This window comes from Cetorhinus maximus, chromosome 18 (assembly GCF_964194155.1).
Source record: "Cetorhinus maximus chromosome 18, sCetMax3.hap1.1, whole genome shotgun sequence".
Classification (NCBI taxonomy): domain Eukaryota; kingdom Metazoa; phylum Chordata; class Chondrichthyes; order Lamniformes; family Cetorhinidae; genus Cetorhinus; species Cetorhinus maximus.
The window spans coordinates 7,762,310-7,783,138 of record NC_135896.1 but is presented as its reverse complement, the minus strand read 5'-3'; the positions used below and the strand labels follow the sequence as shown (position 1 = coordinate 7,783,138).

Below are 20,829 nucleotides of genomic sequence, written 5' to 3'. Positions count from 1 at the left end.
AGAACTTTTTGAGGCAGAGGGTAGTGGGTGTCTGGAATTCGCTGCCCAAGTTGGTGGTAGAGGCAGAAACTTTAAACTCTTTTAAAAAGTACCTAGATCTGCACCTAAAGTGCTGTAAGCTGCAGGAAGGTGGGATTAGAAAGGGCACTTGGGTGTCCTCAGGCTGGCATGGACAAGATGGGCCGAATGGCCTCCTTCTGTGCTGTAACGTTTCTATGGTTCTAATATGCCAGGACCCAACAATCAAATTATTCATCGCTCCAAGGCATTAACCAGGCCCATTGCGCACTACAATGTTCCATTATCAGTTAAAAGCAAAATACTGCAGATGCTGGGAATCTGAAACAAAAACTGAAAATGCTGGAAAAACTCGGCAGGTCTAACAGCATGTGTGGAGAGAGAAAAAGAGTTGACGTTTCGAGTCCGTAAGAAGGGTCATACGGACTCAAAACGTCAACTCTGTTTTTCTCTCCACAGGTACTGTTAGACCTGCTGAGTTTTTTCAGCATTTTCTGTCTTTGTTCCATTGTCAGTTTATCATTGGGTGCCCTCCCCCAGACCTTGCTTCTAACTATTTTATCCATCGGCTCGAGTAATATACCTGCTAAGAAAGAGTCTGGCCACCGAGGCTTATAGCAGTAGACTCAGAGCAAAATGAAAAATCAGTTAGTACAATTGTTTGAATTTAGTTTCCTATTTGTGAATGGAATGCATAGTACCAGACCTCTGAGCTTTGGACTGTTGAAGATAGAAACTGTGGCTTTGAATTTATATCTTAACAGTTCCCAATACCTTGATTTGGTGTTAAAGATCTTGCTGCTCCTGCAAAAATACGGCCCTTTAGCAGAATTTGAATATCCATGCAGTCATTTGCATTTAACTAACTCTTGGTGGGTTAGTAAACAAAACACACAGAACAACTGTAGCATTCAGAAATTTTAACATTCAAGTTAGAAACCCTGTAATGATGTATGCAGTCTTGAAATTAATTCAACAGGCATTAGGAGGAAAAAAAAATCACCAATCGCTGGTAAAAAATACATCAATGATCCTGGAATGTTTTCTCTTACCTTGGAGTGCTCCATTCTTCTTGAAGAAAGCACTTCCTGGCCAACGGGGTGGACTTGATGTGCTATAAAGTAAACAAACATTGTATAAGGAATGTTTTTCTCAACTCATTTTCTGGGCAAAGCAGTTCAAGTTAAATAAGGTAACACTTGTGCAAGGTTTTCAAAAGATTTGAACTGTTAAGTTGCTCATGTGCTTTTCAGAATTTCATTCCACCAAACATTTTTACAATTAAAAACATTCCTCTGTTCACTCATCAAACTCTTTCCAATAAGGGTTAAACCAACATCTGGAAACCAAATTAATATCAGAGGAAAATCCAGAGGGGAGTCCATGTAAGGGAGCCGAAAGCTTTGCCAAATGTCTAAGACTCTTCCACAAGATCAAACTGTAGCCCTAACAACAGAGAAGTACAAACAGCAGACATCTAACCGGGGAGGGAAGGAGGAAGAGAAACACTCTAATAATGAAAGACAACCCCAAAGTCCTGAAAATGAAGAAACCTTATTACAAAAGAATTAAATGACATGTTAATTACGAACAAGAAAGCAACCCCTCCAGACCTTATTTGTTCTAGTCTTTGTTATGCAAACAGCTTATAGCTCAGTTGTCGAAACAATCCCAAGATAAAAGACTAAAGCAAATTAAGCTCCTTTCTTAATCGCACATTCAGTCCCCAATCCGAAAACTATTTATCACAGGAAAGTATAGAATAACGTATTGCAACCTGTCAAGGCAGCAATTGGGAAGTCAAAGCAAAGAGAAGGCTTATTGTCTTTCACAATTTGTCTTGAGATCAAAATTTTCTTCTCCTTAGAGAGGCCTACTCAGCCTATTGTAAAAATGAATCGATAACCAACTGGCAGCATGGCATATTTTTGCATTCAATTTATTATTGAGCCATATAAGAGCTCAATGTTCATCAAATAAGTCGCCTTGTTCCAGCTGATATAGAGCTGCATGAATAGGTTGTACATAAATGCAATCACCTCAAGTGTCACAACCATGAATTGTGTTTTTCCCTGTTCCGAGTTCTCTGGTATCAAGTGAAAATTTCCCTTGAAGTTTTTTTGCAGGGGCAGGTGTGGTGGGTTTCAGTGATACTTATAAAAGCATTCTTTGCCTTTAAGGATATTCAGCAGCAATTAACAGGAAGGATACCTCAGCTTTTGGTTTACAAAGCTCAATAAATATTAGGTCAGCTGCCTAACAGAATTGAACATTATGGATACTGCAGCGACTTGGGTGAGTGTATAAAATTGATCAAACTTCAGCTATTGCCCTATCACTATCAGACATGGGCAAGACCCACCCTAAGTGCACATTTTGACCAACAACTCCAAAGACTCATTCTGACTCCAGTGAAAATACAAATGAAGTTGCCAGCACTTAGGGCAGTAACCTTCAGACCAGTGGGCTAAGCAGCTCTGCTACTCTACAGATCAGTCTTTATATTCATTGGCCATTACAGTTTCACTGGACATTGGAAAAGGTCTGAAAGCCAGAAACAGTCAGGTGTACATAATCAGGTTATTATTGAGGGTGTTGTGGAATCTATGCTCAATATGAACAAGCTTGTTCCTGTTTTTTTTAAATGAAAAATTAAGGGGCAAGACCAAGGTCCATAGTGCATGATATTAAGGTTGAAGATGATACAAGAGACAATGAGGCACTAAAACAGTGCGGGTGGAAACCCCAGAAAAACATTCCTTCTCTGGAGACCCCACCAAAGCTACAGTGGAAGAACCTATGCAATAATTGCAGTACTGGAGGGATTCTGTACAAAAGAAGTTGAAACTATTCCAATCAGTCTTTATGTTACATTTTATAGTATGGTTCGTGCCGCTCTTTGTGTACATTTACTTGGGTGCGTTCTCTGCTTTCAAGGGTTTTTTTGTCTGATTGACTTGTTTCTGTCAGCTGCATTTTCCTGAAGGGTTTTGTCTTTGAATATCCTTTCTGCACAGCACCGAGCACTGTATAGATTTAATTTATTTTCCATGTGTGAATTCTGTTCGAACTAATGCTACAGATCTTGTCATTTTTCTGTCCTGAAGCATTTAGTGCAAGCCAAATCCCCATTTTCCATAAGTTCTCAGAAGTAAACCTCAGTTCATCATCTAACCATGTTTGAAGGTAGTGGCCATCTTCAGCAGCTCCTTAATTCAGGAAGTATACCACTTTAAGCCTAACTTTTGTATGTGTGGAATATTGCAATTGGCACCTCTATAAATGAACCCATACTCTCAGTGCCATCTGGTGTTGTGGCTGAAAGTCAAGGCCTTGTCGAGATTAACAGTGCATCTTGTAAATATTTCACATGAGTTATGTCCATGTTCTCCCTTTGTTTTACAGGATTGGATCACCCATAGAAAATCTTACATTAGAGAAATTCCTGTTTTTGAGTACCTGTAATTTTTTTTAAGGCTGAGTTTCTGAAGCATCACAAAATAGTTCTATAATGTCAGCCCTGAACTTTCCTTACTCATTTCCTCTAAGCTTCAAATATGGTGCTCTGCATTCACTTCCTCCTCCTTGCATTGAAACCAAATTCATCAAACAGCCTCCCACTCAATTCTTTATCCACCACCTCAGACCTGTGGAATTCTACCCTTCTTTTCCACTGAAGGCTTTTAGTCCATATAACCTGAATGCTACACCTGCAATTATCAAATGGGTTCTCCCACAATAGCTTTGGTGGGAAATGAATGGATTTGTCAGAGAAGCAATGTTTTTCTCCTGTACACATGGAACAAGGAGAGACAACAACCCGTGGTTTGTCTAAATTTCTTCTTACAGCATGAGGTAGCACAAGAGTTTAATCATCCCACAACTATACTACTGACTGGGGTCATTGGTGAACAAACATCTTACACTTTTATTTGAAGAGAAGTGGATAGCGTTGATCTGCAGAACAGTGAGGAAAAAGCAGAGAGTGGGACTAATTGAATAGCTCTTTTAACGAGCCGGCACTGGTATGATGTACAGAATGGCTTCTTTTTGTGCTGTATGATTTTATGATGAGGAGAAGGAAAAAGTTTAAAAATCTGAGAGACAACTCAGAATTGGCAAATAAATTTTTCTCAGCACAGACTGGCTTCTCTGCTTGTAAACCCGCCCACGCAACGATTCCTCCGCTCTAGTTTATTTGCTCACTACTCTGTAAGTGCCAATTCAATAGGTTTCAGAGTTATCCCCTTGTCCAAATTTCTGTTTGCTGTCTGAGTTTAGACATTGAGCGTCAGTGGTTAACTTGACCTTTGAGAAGGTGTGGGGAAGGAAGCACCAAAGGCCCCATACAAGGTATGGAAAACAAGCCTGCATTTCATCAGGAATCATAGGATAGCTATCAGGAGCTGGTACCCTGGCTGATTTCCCTTCCCTAGAATTTAGCACCTTCCAAACCCACGACCACTACCATCTAGAAGGACAAGGGATGCAAATAGATGGAACACTATCACCTGGAAGTTACCCTCCAAGCTACTCACCATCCTGACTTGGAAATATATCACCGTTCCTTCGCTGTAGTTGGGTTAAAATCCTGGAACTCCCTTCCTAACAGCACTGTGGGTGTACCTACACCACAAAGACTGCAGCAGTTCAAGAAAGCAGCTCACCATCACCTTCTCAAGGGCAATTAGGGATGGGCAATAAATGCTGGCCCAGCCAGCGAAGCCTGAATCCCATTAATGAATAAAAAAAAGTCCAATCTTTGAGGCCAATTGTAATGCAGGTTTATCAGTTTCCCATTGCAGACCAGGCTCAAACATCAGACGTTCCTGATCCAGGAGGCTCAGTTACACACTACGTAGAGTCTATAGTCAGGGACTCAGATAGGTGCTTCTGTGGTCATGAAAGAGACACCAGGATGGTATGTTGCCTCCCTGGTGTCAGGGTCCAGGATGTCTCTGATCGGGTACGGGACATTCTGAAGGGGGAGGGAGAACAGCCAGAGGTCATGGTACACATTGGTACTAACAACATAGGCAGGAAGAGTGACGAGGTCCTGCAGTGGGAGTTCAGGGAGTTAGGCAGAAAGTTAAAAAACAGGACTTCTAGGGTTGTAATCTCAGGATTTCTCCCTGTGCCACGTGCCAGTGAGGCTAGAAATAGGAAGATGGTGCAGCTGAACACATGGCTGAACAGATGGTGTAGGAGGGAGGGTTTCCGATACCTGGATCGGAGGGATCTCTTCCGGGGCAGGTGAGACATGTGCAAGAAGGACAGGTTGCATCTAAACTGGAGGGGCACCAATATCCTGGCTGCAAGGTTTGCTAGTGTCACTCGGGAGGGTTTAAACTAGGATGGCAGGGGGGTGGGAACCACAGCAATAGGTCAGCAGGTGAAATAAATGACTGGGAACCAGTGAATATGTTCAGTAGGATTAAGAGGAAGGGCAGGCAGGGAGAAATTACTGAACACAGTGGGACTGGGGGTCTGAAATGCATTTGTTTCAATTCGCGAAGTACAACAGGCAAGGCAGATGAGCTTAGAGTTTGGATTAGTACTTGGGACTATGATGTTATTGCTATTACAGAGACTTGGTTGTAGGATGGACAGGATTGGCAGATAAACGTTCCAGGATTTAGATGTCTCAGGCAGGATAGAGAGGGATGTAGAAGAGGTGGGGGAGTTGCACTGCTGGTTAAGGGGAATATCACAGCTGTACGACAGGAGGACACCTCGGTGGGCTCATGAAGTGAGGCAATATAGGTAGAGCTCCGGAATAGGAAGGGCGCAGTCAAAATGTTGGGGGTTTACTATAGGCCTCCCAACTGCTGGCGGGAGATTGAGGGGCAGATTTTGGAAAGATGTAAAAGCAATAGGGTTGTTGTGGTGAGTGATTTTAACTTTCCCTATATTGACTGGGAATCACTTAGTGCTAGGGGTTTGGATGGTGCAGAATTTGTAAGATGCATTCAGGAGGGCTTCGTGAGACAATATGTAGATAGTCCAACTAGGGAAGGGGCAATACTGGACCTGGTATTAGGGAATGAACCCGGCCAGGTGGTCGAAGTTTCAGTAGGAGAGCATTTCGGGAAAAGTGACCACAATTCAGTAAGTTTCAAGGTACTAGTGGATAAGGATAACAGGAGTCCTCGGGTTAAGGTGCTTAATTGGGGGAAGGCTAATTATAACAATATTAGGCAGGAACTGAGGAATCTAGACTGGAGGCGGATGTTTGAGGGCAAATCAACAACTGACATGTGGGGGGCTTTCAAACGTCAGTTGATAAGAATTCAGGACCGACATGTTCCTGCTAGGATGAAGGATAAGCATGATAAGTTTCAGGAACCTTGGATAACGAAGGATATTGTGAGATTAGTCAAAAAGAAAAGGAAGCATTCGTAAGGGCTAGAAGGCTGGGAACAGATGAAGCCCGTGGAGAATACAAAGAAAGTAGGAAGAAACTTAAACAAGGAGTCAGGAGGGCTAAAAGGGGTCATGAAAAGTCACTGGCAACCAGGATTAAGGAAAATCCCAAGGCCTTTTATACATATGTAAAAAGCAAGAGGGTAGCCAGGGAAAGGATAGGCCCACTCAGGGATAGAGGTGGGAATTTGTGTGTGGAGCCAGAAGAAATGGGAGAGATACTAAATGAATACTTCTCATCAGTATTCACCAAAGAGAAGGACTTAGTGGTCAATTTGTCTGGGGAAGAGTGTGTAGGTAGCCTAGATCATGTTGACATCAAAAAAGAGGAGGTGTTTGGCGTCTTGAAGAATATTAAGGTGGACAAGTCCCCAGGGCCAGATGGGATCTACCCCAGAGTACTGAGGGAGGCAAGGGAGGAGATTGCTGGGGCCTTGAGTATCCTCACTGGCTACGGGTGAGGTCCCAGAGGACTGGAGAATGGCCAATGTTGTTCCATTGTTTAAGAAGGGTAGCCTAATCCAGGAAATTACAGGCTGGTGAGTCTTACGTCAGTGGTAGGGAAATTATTGGAGAAGATTCTTCGTGACAGGATTTACTACCATTTGGAAGCAAATGGGCGTATTAGTGAGAGGCAGCATGGCTTTGTGAAGGGGAGGTCATGTCTCACTAACTTGATCGAGTTTTTCGAGGAAGTGACAAAGATGATCAATGATGGAAGGGCAGTGGATGTTATATACATGGATTTCAGTAAGGCCTTTGACAAGGTCCCTCATGGCAGACTGGTACAGAAGGTAAAGTCGCACGGGATCAGAGGTGAGCTGGCAAGATGGATACAGAATTGGCTGGTCATAGAGAACAGAGGGTAGCAGTGGAAGGGTGCTTTTCTGAATGGAGAACTGTGACTAGTGGAGTTCCGCAGGGATCAGTGCTGGGACCTTTGCTGTTTGTAGTATGCATAAATGATTTGGAGGAAAATGTAACTGGGCTAATTAGTAAGTTTGCAGATGACACTAAGGTTGGAGGAGTTGCAGATAGCGAAGAGGATTGTCAAAGGATACAACGGGATATAGATCGGTTGGAGACTTGGGCGGAGAAGTAGCAGATGGAGTTTAATCCGGACAAATGCGAGGTAATGCATTTTGGAAGGTCTAATACAGGCAGGAATTATACAGTAAATGGCAGAACCCTTAAGTGCATCGACAGGCAGAGGGATCTGGGTGTACAGGTCCACAGGTCACTGAAAGTGGCAACGCAGGTGGATAAGGTAGTCAGGAAGGCATATGGCATGCTTGCCTTCATTGGCAGGGGTATTGAGTATAAAAGCTGGGAAGTCATGCTGCAGCTTGGTTAGGCCACACTTGGAAAATTGCGAGCAATTCTGGTCACCACATTACCAGAAAGATATGGAGGCATTGGAGAGGGTGCAGAGGAGGTTTACCAGGATGCTGCCTGGTCTGGAGGTTATTAGCTATGAGGAGAGGTTGGAGAAACTCGGATTGTTCTCACTAGAGCGACGGAGATTGAGGGGCGACTTGATAGAAGTTTTCAAAATTATGAGTGGCATGGACAGAGTAGATAGTCAGAAGCTTTTTCCCAGGGTGGAAGAGTCAATTGCTAGGGGACATAGATTTAAGGTGAGAGGAGAAAACTATAGAGGAGATGTACAGGGCGTTTTTTACGCAGAGGGTAGTGAGTGTCTGGAATTCGCTGCCAGAGGTGGTGGTGGAAGCAGGTACGATAGTGGTGTTTAAGAGGCAGCTTGACAAATACATGAATAGGATAGGAAGAGAGGGATACGGACCCCAGAAGTGTAAAATGTTAGTTGACGGGCAATATGATCGGCGCAGGCTTGGAGGGCCGAAGGGCCTGTTCCTGTGCTGTACTTTTCTTTGTTCTTTGAAATCACTGAGTTATCAGGGGACCTATTAAGTTTCTATCAGCATAAAAGTTTAAATTACAAAGCTGAGCCCCTTTTTGCATCAATTCCACGATATGAAAGGTCTGTTTGCAACATGTTAGAGATTAGTTTTTTCTTCATGAGAGTTCATGACAAAAGCAGCAATCCCTTTTTTTAAAAAAGGATCAAGCCCCTACACATTTATCGATGGCCATTAGTGTGGCCCTTTCAACTCTTCCTGGCAGCACAAATTCAAAAAGTTCAGAGGTAATATAACTAAAGCAGTACATTTAATTGAATAATTGAAGCTTTTCAAATGTAATTACAAAGGCAAAAATTAAATAATTCTAATTCTTCACATTATGAATTATGATCATCACCAGGCACTTAAATAAAGAACCCTGCAACCTTGATTTCTGACCTGTGATGTTGATGTATGAATTTTCTGGAGAATGCAACAGCTGACAAAGATGTGGCACTGCATGGATGAGACATTAAACCAAGGCCCCATCTGCCCCCTCAAGTGAACGCAGAAGATTTCATTGCACTAACATCTTGGGGGTTACCATTGACCAGAAACTGAACCGATCTAGCCATATAAATACTGTGGCTACAAGAGCAGGTCAGATGCTTGGAATCCTGCGGCAATGAACTCACTTCCTGCGCCCCAAAGCCTGTTCACCATCTACAAGGCACAAGTCAGGAGTGTGATGGAATGCTCTCCACTTGCCTGGATAAGTGCAGCTCCAACAACACAAGAAGCTTGACAATGTCCAGGACAAAGCAGCCCGCTTGATTGGCTCCCCATCCACAAAAATTCACTCCCTCCACCACCCACAAACAGTGACAGCAGTGTGTACCATCTACAAGATGCACAACAGAAACTCACCAAGGCTCTTTAGGCAGCACCTTCCGAGCCCACGACCTCTATCATCTCAAAGGACAAGGGCAGCAGATACATGGGAACACCGCCACCTGGAAGTTCCCCTCCAAGTCACACACCATCCTGACTTGGCAATATATCGGCCATTCCTTCACTGTCGCTGAGTCAAAATCCTGGAACTTCCTCCCTAACAACACTGTGGGTGTACCGACACCACATGGACTGCAGTGGTTCAAGAAGGCAGCTCACCACCACCTTCTCAAGGGCAATTAGGGATGGGCAATAAATGCTAGACTAGCCATCGACACCCGCATCCCATAGGTGAATTTAAAAATATTATTTTGAAGAGCAAAGGAGTTAACCGTACTGCCTTGGCTAACATATATCCCTCAACCAACACAACTAAACAAATTATCTGGTTATCATATTGCTGTTTGTGGGAGTTTGCTGTGCACAAATTGGTTACAGCATTTTCTACATTACAAGTGATGACACTACAACAAGTATTTAATTGGCTGTAAAGTGCTTTGAGACATCCTGAAATGATGAAAGCCACCATATAATTTTAAGTCTTTATTTTTGAATGGAAAGTATAATCAAAAGTTCACATTGTTGTTGTCTGTCCCACAATTCGAGGACTATGTCAATTCAAGGTCAGGGTTTCTGCCAATAGTCTTCATGTGACTGAACAGGCCGATTACAGACCCATAGATCTTTAGGCACACGGGGCAGGATACTCCATGAGGTAATGGGATCCAGAGTGCCGGATTTGCTTCCTGTTCTTTCCTCTGCTGCCTCTTTGCCTCATCATTAAGATGTTGTGGCTCAAAGGGTGATGCAGCTTACATCACTGGTGACAACAAAGACCTCCACCACCCCTTAGAGTGGCAAAAAGATTGATTAGATATCGTTCAGTACCATTATCGTTTAGCTTCACTTTTCCCACCCACATTTGCACTGATGCATTCTTGAAGGCACCCAACAATGGATAACATCCGTCGCATTCCCTTCATCAACCTTCTCTGTTATTTCATCAAAAAATTCAATTGGTTTAGCCAAGCACAATTTGCCTCTTACAAAGCCGTGCAGGCTTTCCTCAATTAACCCACATCCCTCCAAGTGCCTGTTGATTTTTTTTTGCTAACTATTGTTTCTAAAATCTTATCCACTATTGATGTTAAACTAACTGACCTGTAGTTGCTTTTTCTTTAAAAAGGGTGTCACATTTTCCACTTTCCAATCCTCCGGCATCTCCCCCATATCTAGCGAAGATTACAGCAAGTCCTTCCGCTATCTCCTCCCCCACTTCCTTAAGCAACCTGGGATGCTGCACGCCATCCAGACCAGGTGACTTATCAACCCTAAGCATAGCCAGTCTTTGCAGGAGCTCCACCCTCTTGATTTTCAACCTATCCGTTGTTTCTATCATCTCCATTTCTACCAATATTTTGGCATATTCCTCATCCTGAGTAAACACTGATACAAAGTACCCATTAATTATTCTAGCACTGTGTCTCTAAGCATGTCACCTTCTTTCTCCTATTAGGACCTACCCCACCTCTTACTAACCACTTACTATTTACATGCCAATAGAAGATTTTTGGGTTCCCTTTTATGTTGACTGCTATTCTATTCTCATACTCTCTCTTTGCCAGTCTTATTTTCCTCTCCACTTCCCCTGTCAACTTACATATTTGACCTGGTTCTCACTTGAAGAATTCACCTGACATGCACCATACACCCTCTTTTCTGTTAATAATCTTTCTCCATCATTCAAGGAGGCCCTGTTTTTCCAACCTTTCACCTTTGTTGGTATGTGCCTAGCTTGTGCCTGAAGCATCTCTTCCCGAAAGATAACCCACTGTTCCACTACACTTTTCCCCATCAGTCTTTGGTTCCACTTTACTCTGGCTAGATCGCTTCTCATCGAATTGAAATCTGCCCTTTTTCAATCTAGACATTCAAGTTTATATTGTTCTTTCCTTTTCTTCATTGCAAATCTGAAACCGTATGATATGATCATCACTCTTACCCAAGTGTTCCCTCACAGAAACTGGGTCCGCTTGGCCCACCTCATTTCCCAGCACCAAATCTAGCAATGTCTCCTTTCTAGTTGGGCCAGGAACATACTGATCAAGGATGCACCAAGGAGATTCACTGCAGAGCAATCAGAGTTGGAATCCTGGCTGGGATTTACATTACCGTCACCACCCACAGGCACTGAGGCCAGTTATAGCCTGACAGAACAGCTAACTCAATGCCTACCAGCAATCACATATGGCACGAAAACAAAAAATGCTGGAAAAACTCAGCAGGTCTGACAGCATCTGTGGAGAGAAAGACAGAGTTAACATTTTGAGTCCGTATGACTCTTCTTCAGAGCTAAAGAGAAGTAGAAATGTGGTGAAATATATACTGTTTAAGGGGGGTGGGGGGGGGGGGCGGAACAGGTGAAGCCTGCGATAGGTGGAGGCAAAGGAGAGATTGCGAAAGATGTCAAAAAGTCAAATGGTGGTCGTGCTGGCTACAGGAGGTGCTAATGGTGACATTGAGAATGGAAAGCAGAATGTGATAATGTCAGGACCAGGGTAAGCACTCTGGAAAGTGACAGATGGCCCTAGTGGGGGTGGGGTGGGGGGAGGAGACAGTGGTGGGAAAAAGGATCGGGAAGGCTAAAAGGTGGGGATAAAACAATGAATAAAAATGGAAATAAATTTTAAAAATAATAATAATGAAAATACGTGGGGAAAAAATAAAAATTAAATATAGAAAAGGGGGGGCATCAAAAAGGCGTGGGATGGAGGAGAGAGTTCATAGTCTGAAGTTGTTGAACTCAATGTTAAGTCTGGAAGGCTGTAAAGTGCCTAATCGGAAGATGAGGTGCTGTTCCTCTAGTTTGCGTTGAGCTTCACTGGAACATTATAGCAGGCCAAGAATGGACATGTGGGCATGATGGTGTGCTGAAATGCCAAGCAATAGGAAGGTCTGGGTCATGCTTGTGGACAAATCGAAGGTGTTCCACAAAATGGTCATCCAGTCTGCGTTTGGTCTCTCCAATGTAGAGACCACCAAATTTAGAGCAGCGAATGCCGTATACCAAATTGAAGGAGGTGCAAGTGAAGCACTGCTTCACCTGAAAGGAGTTTTTGGGCCCTTGGATGGTGAGGAGGGGGGGAGAAGTAAAGGGGCAGGTGTTGCACCTTCTGCGATTGCTTGGGAAGGTGCCATGGGAGAGGGTTCAAGTGATGGAGGAGTGGACCAGGGTGTCCTGGAGGGAACTGTCCCTACACAATGCCGACAGTGGGGGGTTGAAGGGAAGACGTGTTTGGTTGTGGCATCATGCTGGAGTTGGAGGAAATGGTGGAGGATGATCTTTTGAATGCGGAGCCTGGTGGGGTGAAAAGTGAGGGCAAGGGGGACCTTATCATGGTTCTGGGGCTTCCAATCCCTCTACACCCCCATCCCCCACCAGGATCATCTGAGGGCTCTTCGCTTCTTCCTCGATCAGAGGCCCGAACAATCCCCATCCACCACCACTCTCCTCCATCTGGCTGAACTTGTCTCACTTCCTCCAAATAAAAGGTGTGGCTATGGGTACCCACATGGGTCCCAGTTATACCTGTCTCTTTATAGGGTGTATGGAACATTCTTTGTTCCAGTCCTACTCAGGTCGCCTCCCACAACTCTTTTTTGGTACAACGATGACTATTTTGGTGCCGCTTCATGCTCTTGTCTGGACCTGGAAAAATTTATCAATTTTGCTTCCATCACTTTCACATGGCCCATCTCTGATACTTCCCTTCCCTTCCTTGGCCTCTGTCTCAATTTATGGTGATAGACGGTCCACCAATATTCATTACAAGCCTATCGACTCCCACAGCTACCTCCACGACAGCTCCTCATACCCCACTTCTTGTAAGGACTCCATTCCACTCTCTCAGTTCCTTTGCCTCCGTCGCATCTGTTCCGATGATGCCACTTTCCAAACTGTTCCAAAACAGTGCTTCTTACATGTCTTTCTTCTTCCTTAACCGAGGTTTCCCACCCACGGTGGTTGACAGGGCCCTCAACGGTGTCCGGCTCGTGTCCGGCTCATCTCCTGTGCCTCTGCCCTCACACCTTCCCCTCCCTCCCAGAACCATGATAGCGTCCCCCTTGTCCACACTTTTCAACCCACCAGCCTCTGCATTCAAGGGATCATCCTCCACCATTTCCTCCAACTCCAGCATGATGCCACCACCAAACACATCTTCCCTTCAGCCCCCACTGTTGGCATTCCGTAGGGACCGTTCCCTCCAGGACACCCTGGTCCACTCCTCCGTCACCCCCAACACCTCAACCCCCTCTCATGGCACCTTCCCATGCAATCGCAGAAGGTGCAACACCTGCCCCTTTACTTCCCCCTCCTCACCATCCAAGGGCCTAAACACGCGCTTCAAATGAAGCAGCACTTCACTTGCACCTGCTTCAATTTGGCCTACAGCATTGGCTGCTCCCAATGCGTTCTCCTTTACATTGGAGACACCAAATATAGACTGGGCGACCACTTTTCAGAACACCTTCGGTCTATCCGCAAGCATGACCCAGAGCTTCCTGTCACTTGCCATTTCAACACACCACCCTGCTCTCATGTCCGTCCTTGGCCTGCTGCAATTTTCCAGTGAAGCTCAATGCAAAATGGAAGAACAGCACCTCATCTCCTGATTAGGAACTTTACAGCCTTCCAGGCTTAACATTGAGTTCAACAACTTCAGACCACGAACCCTCTCCTCCAAGCCCACCCCTTTTTGACCCCCCACCACCGACCCCCCCCTTTCTCTCACTCATTTTTATTTTTAAACTTTTATTTAATTTTTTTTCACCCACTTATTTTCATTATTATTTTTAAAACTTATTTCCATTTTCATTCATTGTTTTATCCCCAGCTTTTAGCCTTTCCGGTCATTTTCCCCACCACCGTCCCCTCCCCCCACTAGGGCCATTTGTCACTTTCCAGAGTGCTTACCCTGGTCCTGCCACTATCACATTCTGCTTTCCACTCTCAATGTCACCATTAGCACCTCCTTTAGCCAGTACCACCACTATTAACAACCCTTTGACCTTTTGATTATGATAGCTTTTGCAATCTCTCCTTTGCCTCCACCTATCGCTGGCCTTCTATCCAGCTTCACCTGTTCCAACCCCCCTTAAACAGTATATATTTCACCACATTTCTACTTCCCTTTAGCTCTGAAGAGTCATGCGGACATGAAATGTTAACTCTGTCTTTCTCTCCACAGATGCTGTCAGACCTGCTGAGTTTTTCCAGCAATTTTTGTTTTTGTTTCAGATTTCCAGCGTCCACAGCGTTTTGCCTTAATCACATATGGCACTTGGCTGGTCTGCATGGATCCTTTCCATCCTGGGTAACTTACTTACCAAAAATGGAGCGAACTATAGCGTCCATGTATCTGAATTTTAAGAAAGCATCTAATTAAGTACCACATAAAAGGCTGATTAACAAAACAGAGGCTCAATGAATAGAAGGGTCACTGTCCAATTGGATAAAAAAATTGGCTTAAGGGCAAAAAGCAGGGAGTCATGGAAGATGGTTGTTTTTCAGATTGGAGGGAGCGGTGTTCTCCAACAGTCAGTGCGAGGGACCATTGCTTTTTTTGTTATATATAAAATGACTTGCATCTTGGAATTTCAAACTCTGCCAATGATACCAAGCTTGGAGGAGCTGCAAACAGTGAGGATGATACAAATCACCTGCAAAGACATAGATAGGCTAGCAAAATGGGCAAACAAGTGGGAGATTAAATTTAATATAGGAAAGTCTGAGGTGATGCATTTTGGCACAGGAGATAGGAGAGGCAATCTACACTTCATGGCACGGTTCTAAAGAGTGTTCAGGAACAGAGGGACTTGGTGCATGTGCATCGATCTTTGAAGATTACAGGACATATTGAGAGAGTAGTTAGTAAAGCATATGGAATCCTGGGCTTCATGAATAGAGGTATTCAGTACAAAAGCAGGGAAGTTATGCTGTAACTTTATAGACCTCTGGTTAGGCCCCAACTAGAGTATTGTACCCACTTCTGGTTACCACATTCTAGGAAGGGTGAGGGTCCTTAAGAGGGTGCAGAGATGATTTACCAGAATGATTCCAGGGATGGGGATTTTAGTTACAAGGTTAGGTTGTAAAAGTTGGGGTTGTTCTCCTTGGAGCAAAAGAGATTGAGGGGAGATTTAGTAGAGGTGTACATGATTATGATAAGTTTGGATAAGGCAGACAAGGAAAAATCTTTCCTATTAGCTGGTAGTACATGGACTAGGCAACACAGATTTAGGGTCTTGGGCAGGGGGATGTGAGGAGAAACATTTTTATGCAGTGAGTGGTGGTGGAAGGGGAAACAATCAACGATTTCAAAAGGAAATTAGATGGGCACTTGAAGGAAATGATACCCACAGCCCTGCAGCTTTAATTGAGGGAAGTGAAACTGACTGGATTGCTCCATGGAGGGATGGCATGGACTTGACGGGTGGAGTGTCCTACTTCTGTGCTGGAAGTGACTCTGTAACTCTATAACACTTGCCTGGTTACAATTGCACAGATGCCATACAGTCTGGTGCCTCATCCAAACTGTTATTCATGTTTGAGCCTGGACCAAGGAGCACACCAGGCAATTCAACTATATACAGCATCAAAACTGAGCCCAACTTTTTTCTCTCCTAATGTCCACATGCGCTCACCTCACAGCAGTGATCAAGAGTGGGAACCTTGTCTGATTTCATCCCAACAATACCCTGGCTGAAATGGATTCAATTCCTGCACCATACTGAATAATCACGTGATTTAGTGCAACACCAAAGCTTTTGGGGGAGCCTCAGTCTACCTTACAAATGTTAACTAGGAAAATACAACGCTTCTGCTCTGTAAAATGAGAAATTCAGTACTTGAAAGTTAAATAAGTTTCTTAAATCTGCACATAATAACTATGAATGTATACATTTTGTCTGTAAAAATTGTGGCTAATAATTGCAGCAATATTGTTGATTCCTTATGGTTTTTACTGAATAAAAATTAAAATTTAATGCAGTCTGTGTGCCAGTTATTAAAAGGGAAAATGCTAAATCGCTGTCTTATCTCAAGCATTTTGCACAGTATTACTGTTTAATTCATAATTAAAATGCATGTGGATATTCCTAAGAGTTTACAGTGGTGCATGATTCACCACGTGACAGAGAATGTGTTACTAATTTAATGCTTCAATACGAATGCAAAAAATTGCACTGAAAATAATGAACAGCAACGAATTAATTTTCTTCTCTTCCTTCTTTGACAAAAAGTTCACAGAATAACGTGGTAAGTGACATGTAAAGTTGCATCATTGAAGCAAAGAAAATTAACATGAGACAATACTGAAGCATAAATTACATGGCTTCCCACATTTTCAAGATTTGCTAGCATGCTTCATACATACAGTTGACTTACTAAGTTTTTCTAACTGTCTATATACTGTATCAAAATTACTTGGATAGACTCAAAAGGCAGAAGAATTGATATCTCCAACATGGAGACAGAAGCAGGTACTTCAAAAGTACACATTTCAATAAAAACCATCATTTTAATTGCTAGTGATACGCACAAGAGAAAACATGTCTGTGAAAATGACCGAAGCGACTTATTTTTAAACAATGCACCTTGTTCGTTTCCTCAAACTTTACTTTTCATTCGTTCACAGGATGTGGCGTCGCTGGCGGGGCCAGCATTTATTGCCCATCGCTATTTTCCCTTGAGAAGACGATGGTGAGCTGCCTTCTTGAGCCGCTGCAGTCCATGTGGTGTAGGTACACCCACAGTACTGTTGGAAGGGAGTTCCAGGATTTTGACCTAGCAACAGTGGAGGAACGGAGATATAGTACCAAGTCAGGATGGTGTGTGGCTTGGAGGGGAACTTGCAGGTAGTAATGTTACCATGCACCTGCTGCTCTTGATGTTTCCAGGTGCTAGAGATCATGGGTTTGGAAGGTCCTGTCGAAGAAGCCTTGGTGAGTTGCTGCAATACATCTTGTGCTTTGGTGGTGGAGCGAGTGAGCGTTTAAGGTGGTGGGTGAGGTGCCAATCAAGCAGGCTTTGTCCTGGGATTAGGAGGACTTTGAATATCTTGGGGGGGGTGGGAATCAAGCCAGGGAAAATACAAGAGACTTCTCTCATTCAACGAGTTTTGCTAGAGTGATGATTCTAACTCAGACTGAACTTGATAGTTGTCTATCACATTCGTTATGTATGTTCTGACAGCTTTGCTTCAAATGGTACAATTTTAAAGAGGATGCGGAAAGAAGAACAGGGGCTGTATGTAGACAAATGCTTGAAGGTGGCAGGACAAGTTGAGAAGGTTGTTCAAAAAGCTTATGGAATCCTTGGATTTATAAATAGAAGCATAGAGTGCAAAAGCAAAAAAGTTATGCTAAACACTGGTTATTGTCCCAGTTGGAGCATTTGCAGAGCAATTGGAAGGAACAAAGTTGAGACAAAAGGGGTAGCCCTCAATGGCAAAATAGGCTGTGTGGCCTCCTTCATAGATGGAGGCGGGTTGCCTCACATCCTTTAAAAAGTACCTGGATGAGCACTTGGCACGTCATAACATTCAAGGCTATGGGCCAAGTGCTGGTAAATGGGATTAGGTAGGTAGGTCAGGTGTTTCTCACGTGTCGGTGCAGACTCGATGGGCTGAAGGGCCTCTTCTGCACTGTGAGATTCTGTGATTCTTTGCTGTATGATTCTATTGCATTATTGCTTTGTACTCATAACTTTCAAAGATCAATACATCAGCATAAACTGAAATGTCGTGGGTTAAAGTTGATATTGCATGAGGGTCCACTTAATACAGCAGTGAACGTAAAATTATGAGTCACAATAAACACACTAGACGTATACAATATCTGGCAGTTCATTTCCAAATCTGAATGAGCACAGTTCATACATTCCTGATTCGCCCTATCGAGCCATTTAACTAAACAGCTCTGATTAAGGCAACTGTCTCATTAAATCAGACAAATATGATTTCGACCAGTTGGGCTGCTGCCTTTAATGGCACAAAGGAGCCAGCAAATTTAATCAAGCAGAGCCCACAATCTCTATTTGCAGTCGGGATTGTCATTAAGTCAAATGAAACAAAATCGGAACACAGCAAACTCTGATAGCATATGAATTATTAAGGTAAAATGAAAATGTAATTGTGCAACCTCTTAGCTACATAGGTTTTTATGCAAGCATACACTACAATTTGACAAGCCTTTCAATAATTTTTGCAAATTGCTTGATTCAGTCTTTTCAATTGGAGCATTTTGGTTTATAAAAAAGGGATGACATTTCTAACAGGAGGCAGAATGTTGAGAATAGTTTTACATAAGTAAATCACTATATTATAGCAACTTTAGATTTGTACAGTAGTCTCCCATTCAATGAGTGCACAATGACTTCAGCCCTTAGGAAATCATTTTTGAACTCTACAATTGAATTCACTTGATGTAATGCTTGTAGCTCTGATTACATTCAGAGCCCTACACAAACATAAAAAGTCACACAAATATTTGCAGTAATAACTTCAATAGAAAACTCACAAATTACTTTATAAAACAGTGGGGCATAGGACAAATGGCTCATGATCTCTCTACTCTCAGAACCACAGTTGCTCTATAAAAAAGTAGCATTTTCAACAGTCTGAACGTATCTGAAATTCTACTCTGCTTGATTTTTGAAGTCACACAGAAGTTTTTCTGCATTTAATTTTTCGCGCTGACATCCTGCGCATATTTAAATGAATCCAGTTTTATTTATTTTTTACAATTTGTTAAGTGGTTTATTTGCATTCCCCACACACAGGCTGAAATGAAGTCTATTCCCCATTACTCCTACTCAGCTCTTTTTTTAAAAAGAGAGAAAGGACAAACAGGCTTTGTTCTTCTACACAATGCATCACTTGGCCCTTTTTTTTAAATAAGCATGCTCCAAAATAATACAATACCTATTAAAGCAGCGTTGCGGCCAACACAATGCCAGGTAAATTACATATTAATGCACGCAGTGAAATGAGCTTTGTACAAAGCTGCATAGGCGTGCATCCGCCTAGCAGATACACAAGTCAATAATTGAGGTTATGTAGTTCGTCGACAGTATCTTTATTTGCAGTGGCGAACAAGACAAAGAATTTATAGTGTGGTCGGCAACAGCTCAAGGGCATGGTGGCGATGTGATTACCATATCTGCTGCCTAGCAACGGCAAAGCTCACATCCTCCAAAGCAAGAGTCAGTTTGTTAGAAGTGCATGCAGCTGCTGGGAAGAGGTCAATGTGTGGCTTCCACTAAAATAGAAAGCATTTGCGAGGCAAAAAAAACTTGGATCAGGGCAGACCCTCCTCTGCTGCTTTTATGGCCTTAAGGGTGTGGCACTGACAGGGTTGGAACACTGGACTTTATTGGAAACTGACTGGCGACCGAAGGTTCTGTTTACAACTGAGTCAGACACATGTTTTGCATCATGTTATAGTTATGGCATGTATCACCATGGCAACCGCTAGCTTGCAATAGAAGGGAACAATCCTTTGCAGCAGCTGAATGCAGCAAAAAAAAACAGGACAAAGTTGATGAGAAGAGGAACAGAACTGGCCATTTTGAAACTGAAATTTGAAACAATACAGCATTGGTTTATACTGACATTCAGCCTTTTCCTGTTAAATATACTGCTGTTTCAAAAGGCCTAATTATTAACTCTGTCTTTATGAGTGTAGCTAAAGTACAACACATTCTTTTGTACTGACATTAATCTATCAATGCCTATTCAGCAGAACTCTGACTCTTCATCCTATTAATGGTGTTTCAGAACTACCAGAATTGGATTTGTTGGACACAGGATTTTGGGTTGTATCCTACAAACTGCTGGGATGTAACTTTGGGTATGGTTTAAGTACACTGCACAGAAAGTCCATGTTTAGGTCAAGCGTTCTTTTAGGCTTTACAAAATCCATTCAGAATTGAAAGCATTGAGCCAAGTGAGAACTTATTCAGGATTTGTTCTAACCCCTGGTTCTCAATCACTCAGCAGCAGCACAATTTTCAAGTCGATGTCCATTATTCACCATAGGACCTGCTCCATGCATTACAATCTTAGCAAAACATTGATGTCAAAGTGTTACATAAGTTTTAAAAGAAAAATTCTTCCCTTTTAAGCTTCTCATTGTACAATGCCTTCCATGGAGAAGGAACTGGAAAAGCACCTTGCTGCCAGGCCTTGGAAATCTATGAGGAGCTGTACTTCCGCTCATTTCCATTCTGTCCTGTGAGATAACGTAACTGATCTACATTCAGCATCTCCCCACATTAATACTAATGAAATAAGGATAATCAAGAGCACAAACTCATGGCTCAACAGTTTGTGGTAGCGTATGAGAATTTAAATACCTCCTCTCGCTGGGTTACTTTACATCACATACCAGGCAGATGAGGAATCATATAAGCAAGGCTCTGCTAATCTTTCTTTTGCACTTAGAAGGAACAAAGGCTTGCACTTATGTAGCATTCTGCACAAATTCAGATATTGCAATGCACCTTAGAGTCATT

General features: G+C 43.0%; 1 protein-coding gene across 13 annotated transcripts in view; it reads right to left on the bottom strand.

Annotated features, from left to right (window-relative positions):
* The window catches only part of foxn3 (forkhead box N3), a 341,543-nt gene that overhangs the window by 120,710 nt on the left and 200,004 nt on the right, over positions 1–20,829 (bottom strand). For all 13 annotated transcript variants that reach the window (XR_013579427.1, XR_013579425.1, XR_013579426.1 and 10 more), the window contains one exon: positions 1,071–1,132. Coding sequence is in view for 10 of the 13 variants with exons in the window: in XM_078562050.1 (XP_078418176.1) it covers positions 1,071–1,132 (62 nt within the window). In the remaining 3 variants the exon portion in view is untranslated. The remainder of the gene's footprint in view (positions 1–1,070; positions 1,133–20,829) is intronic.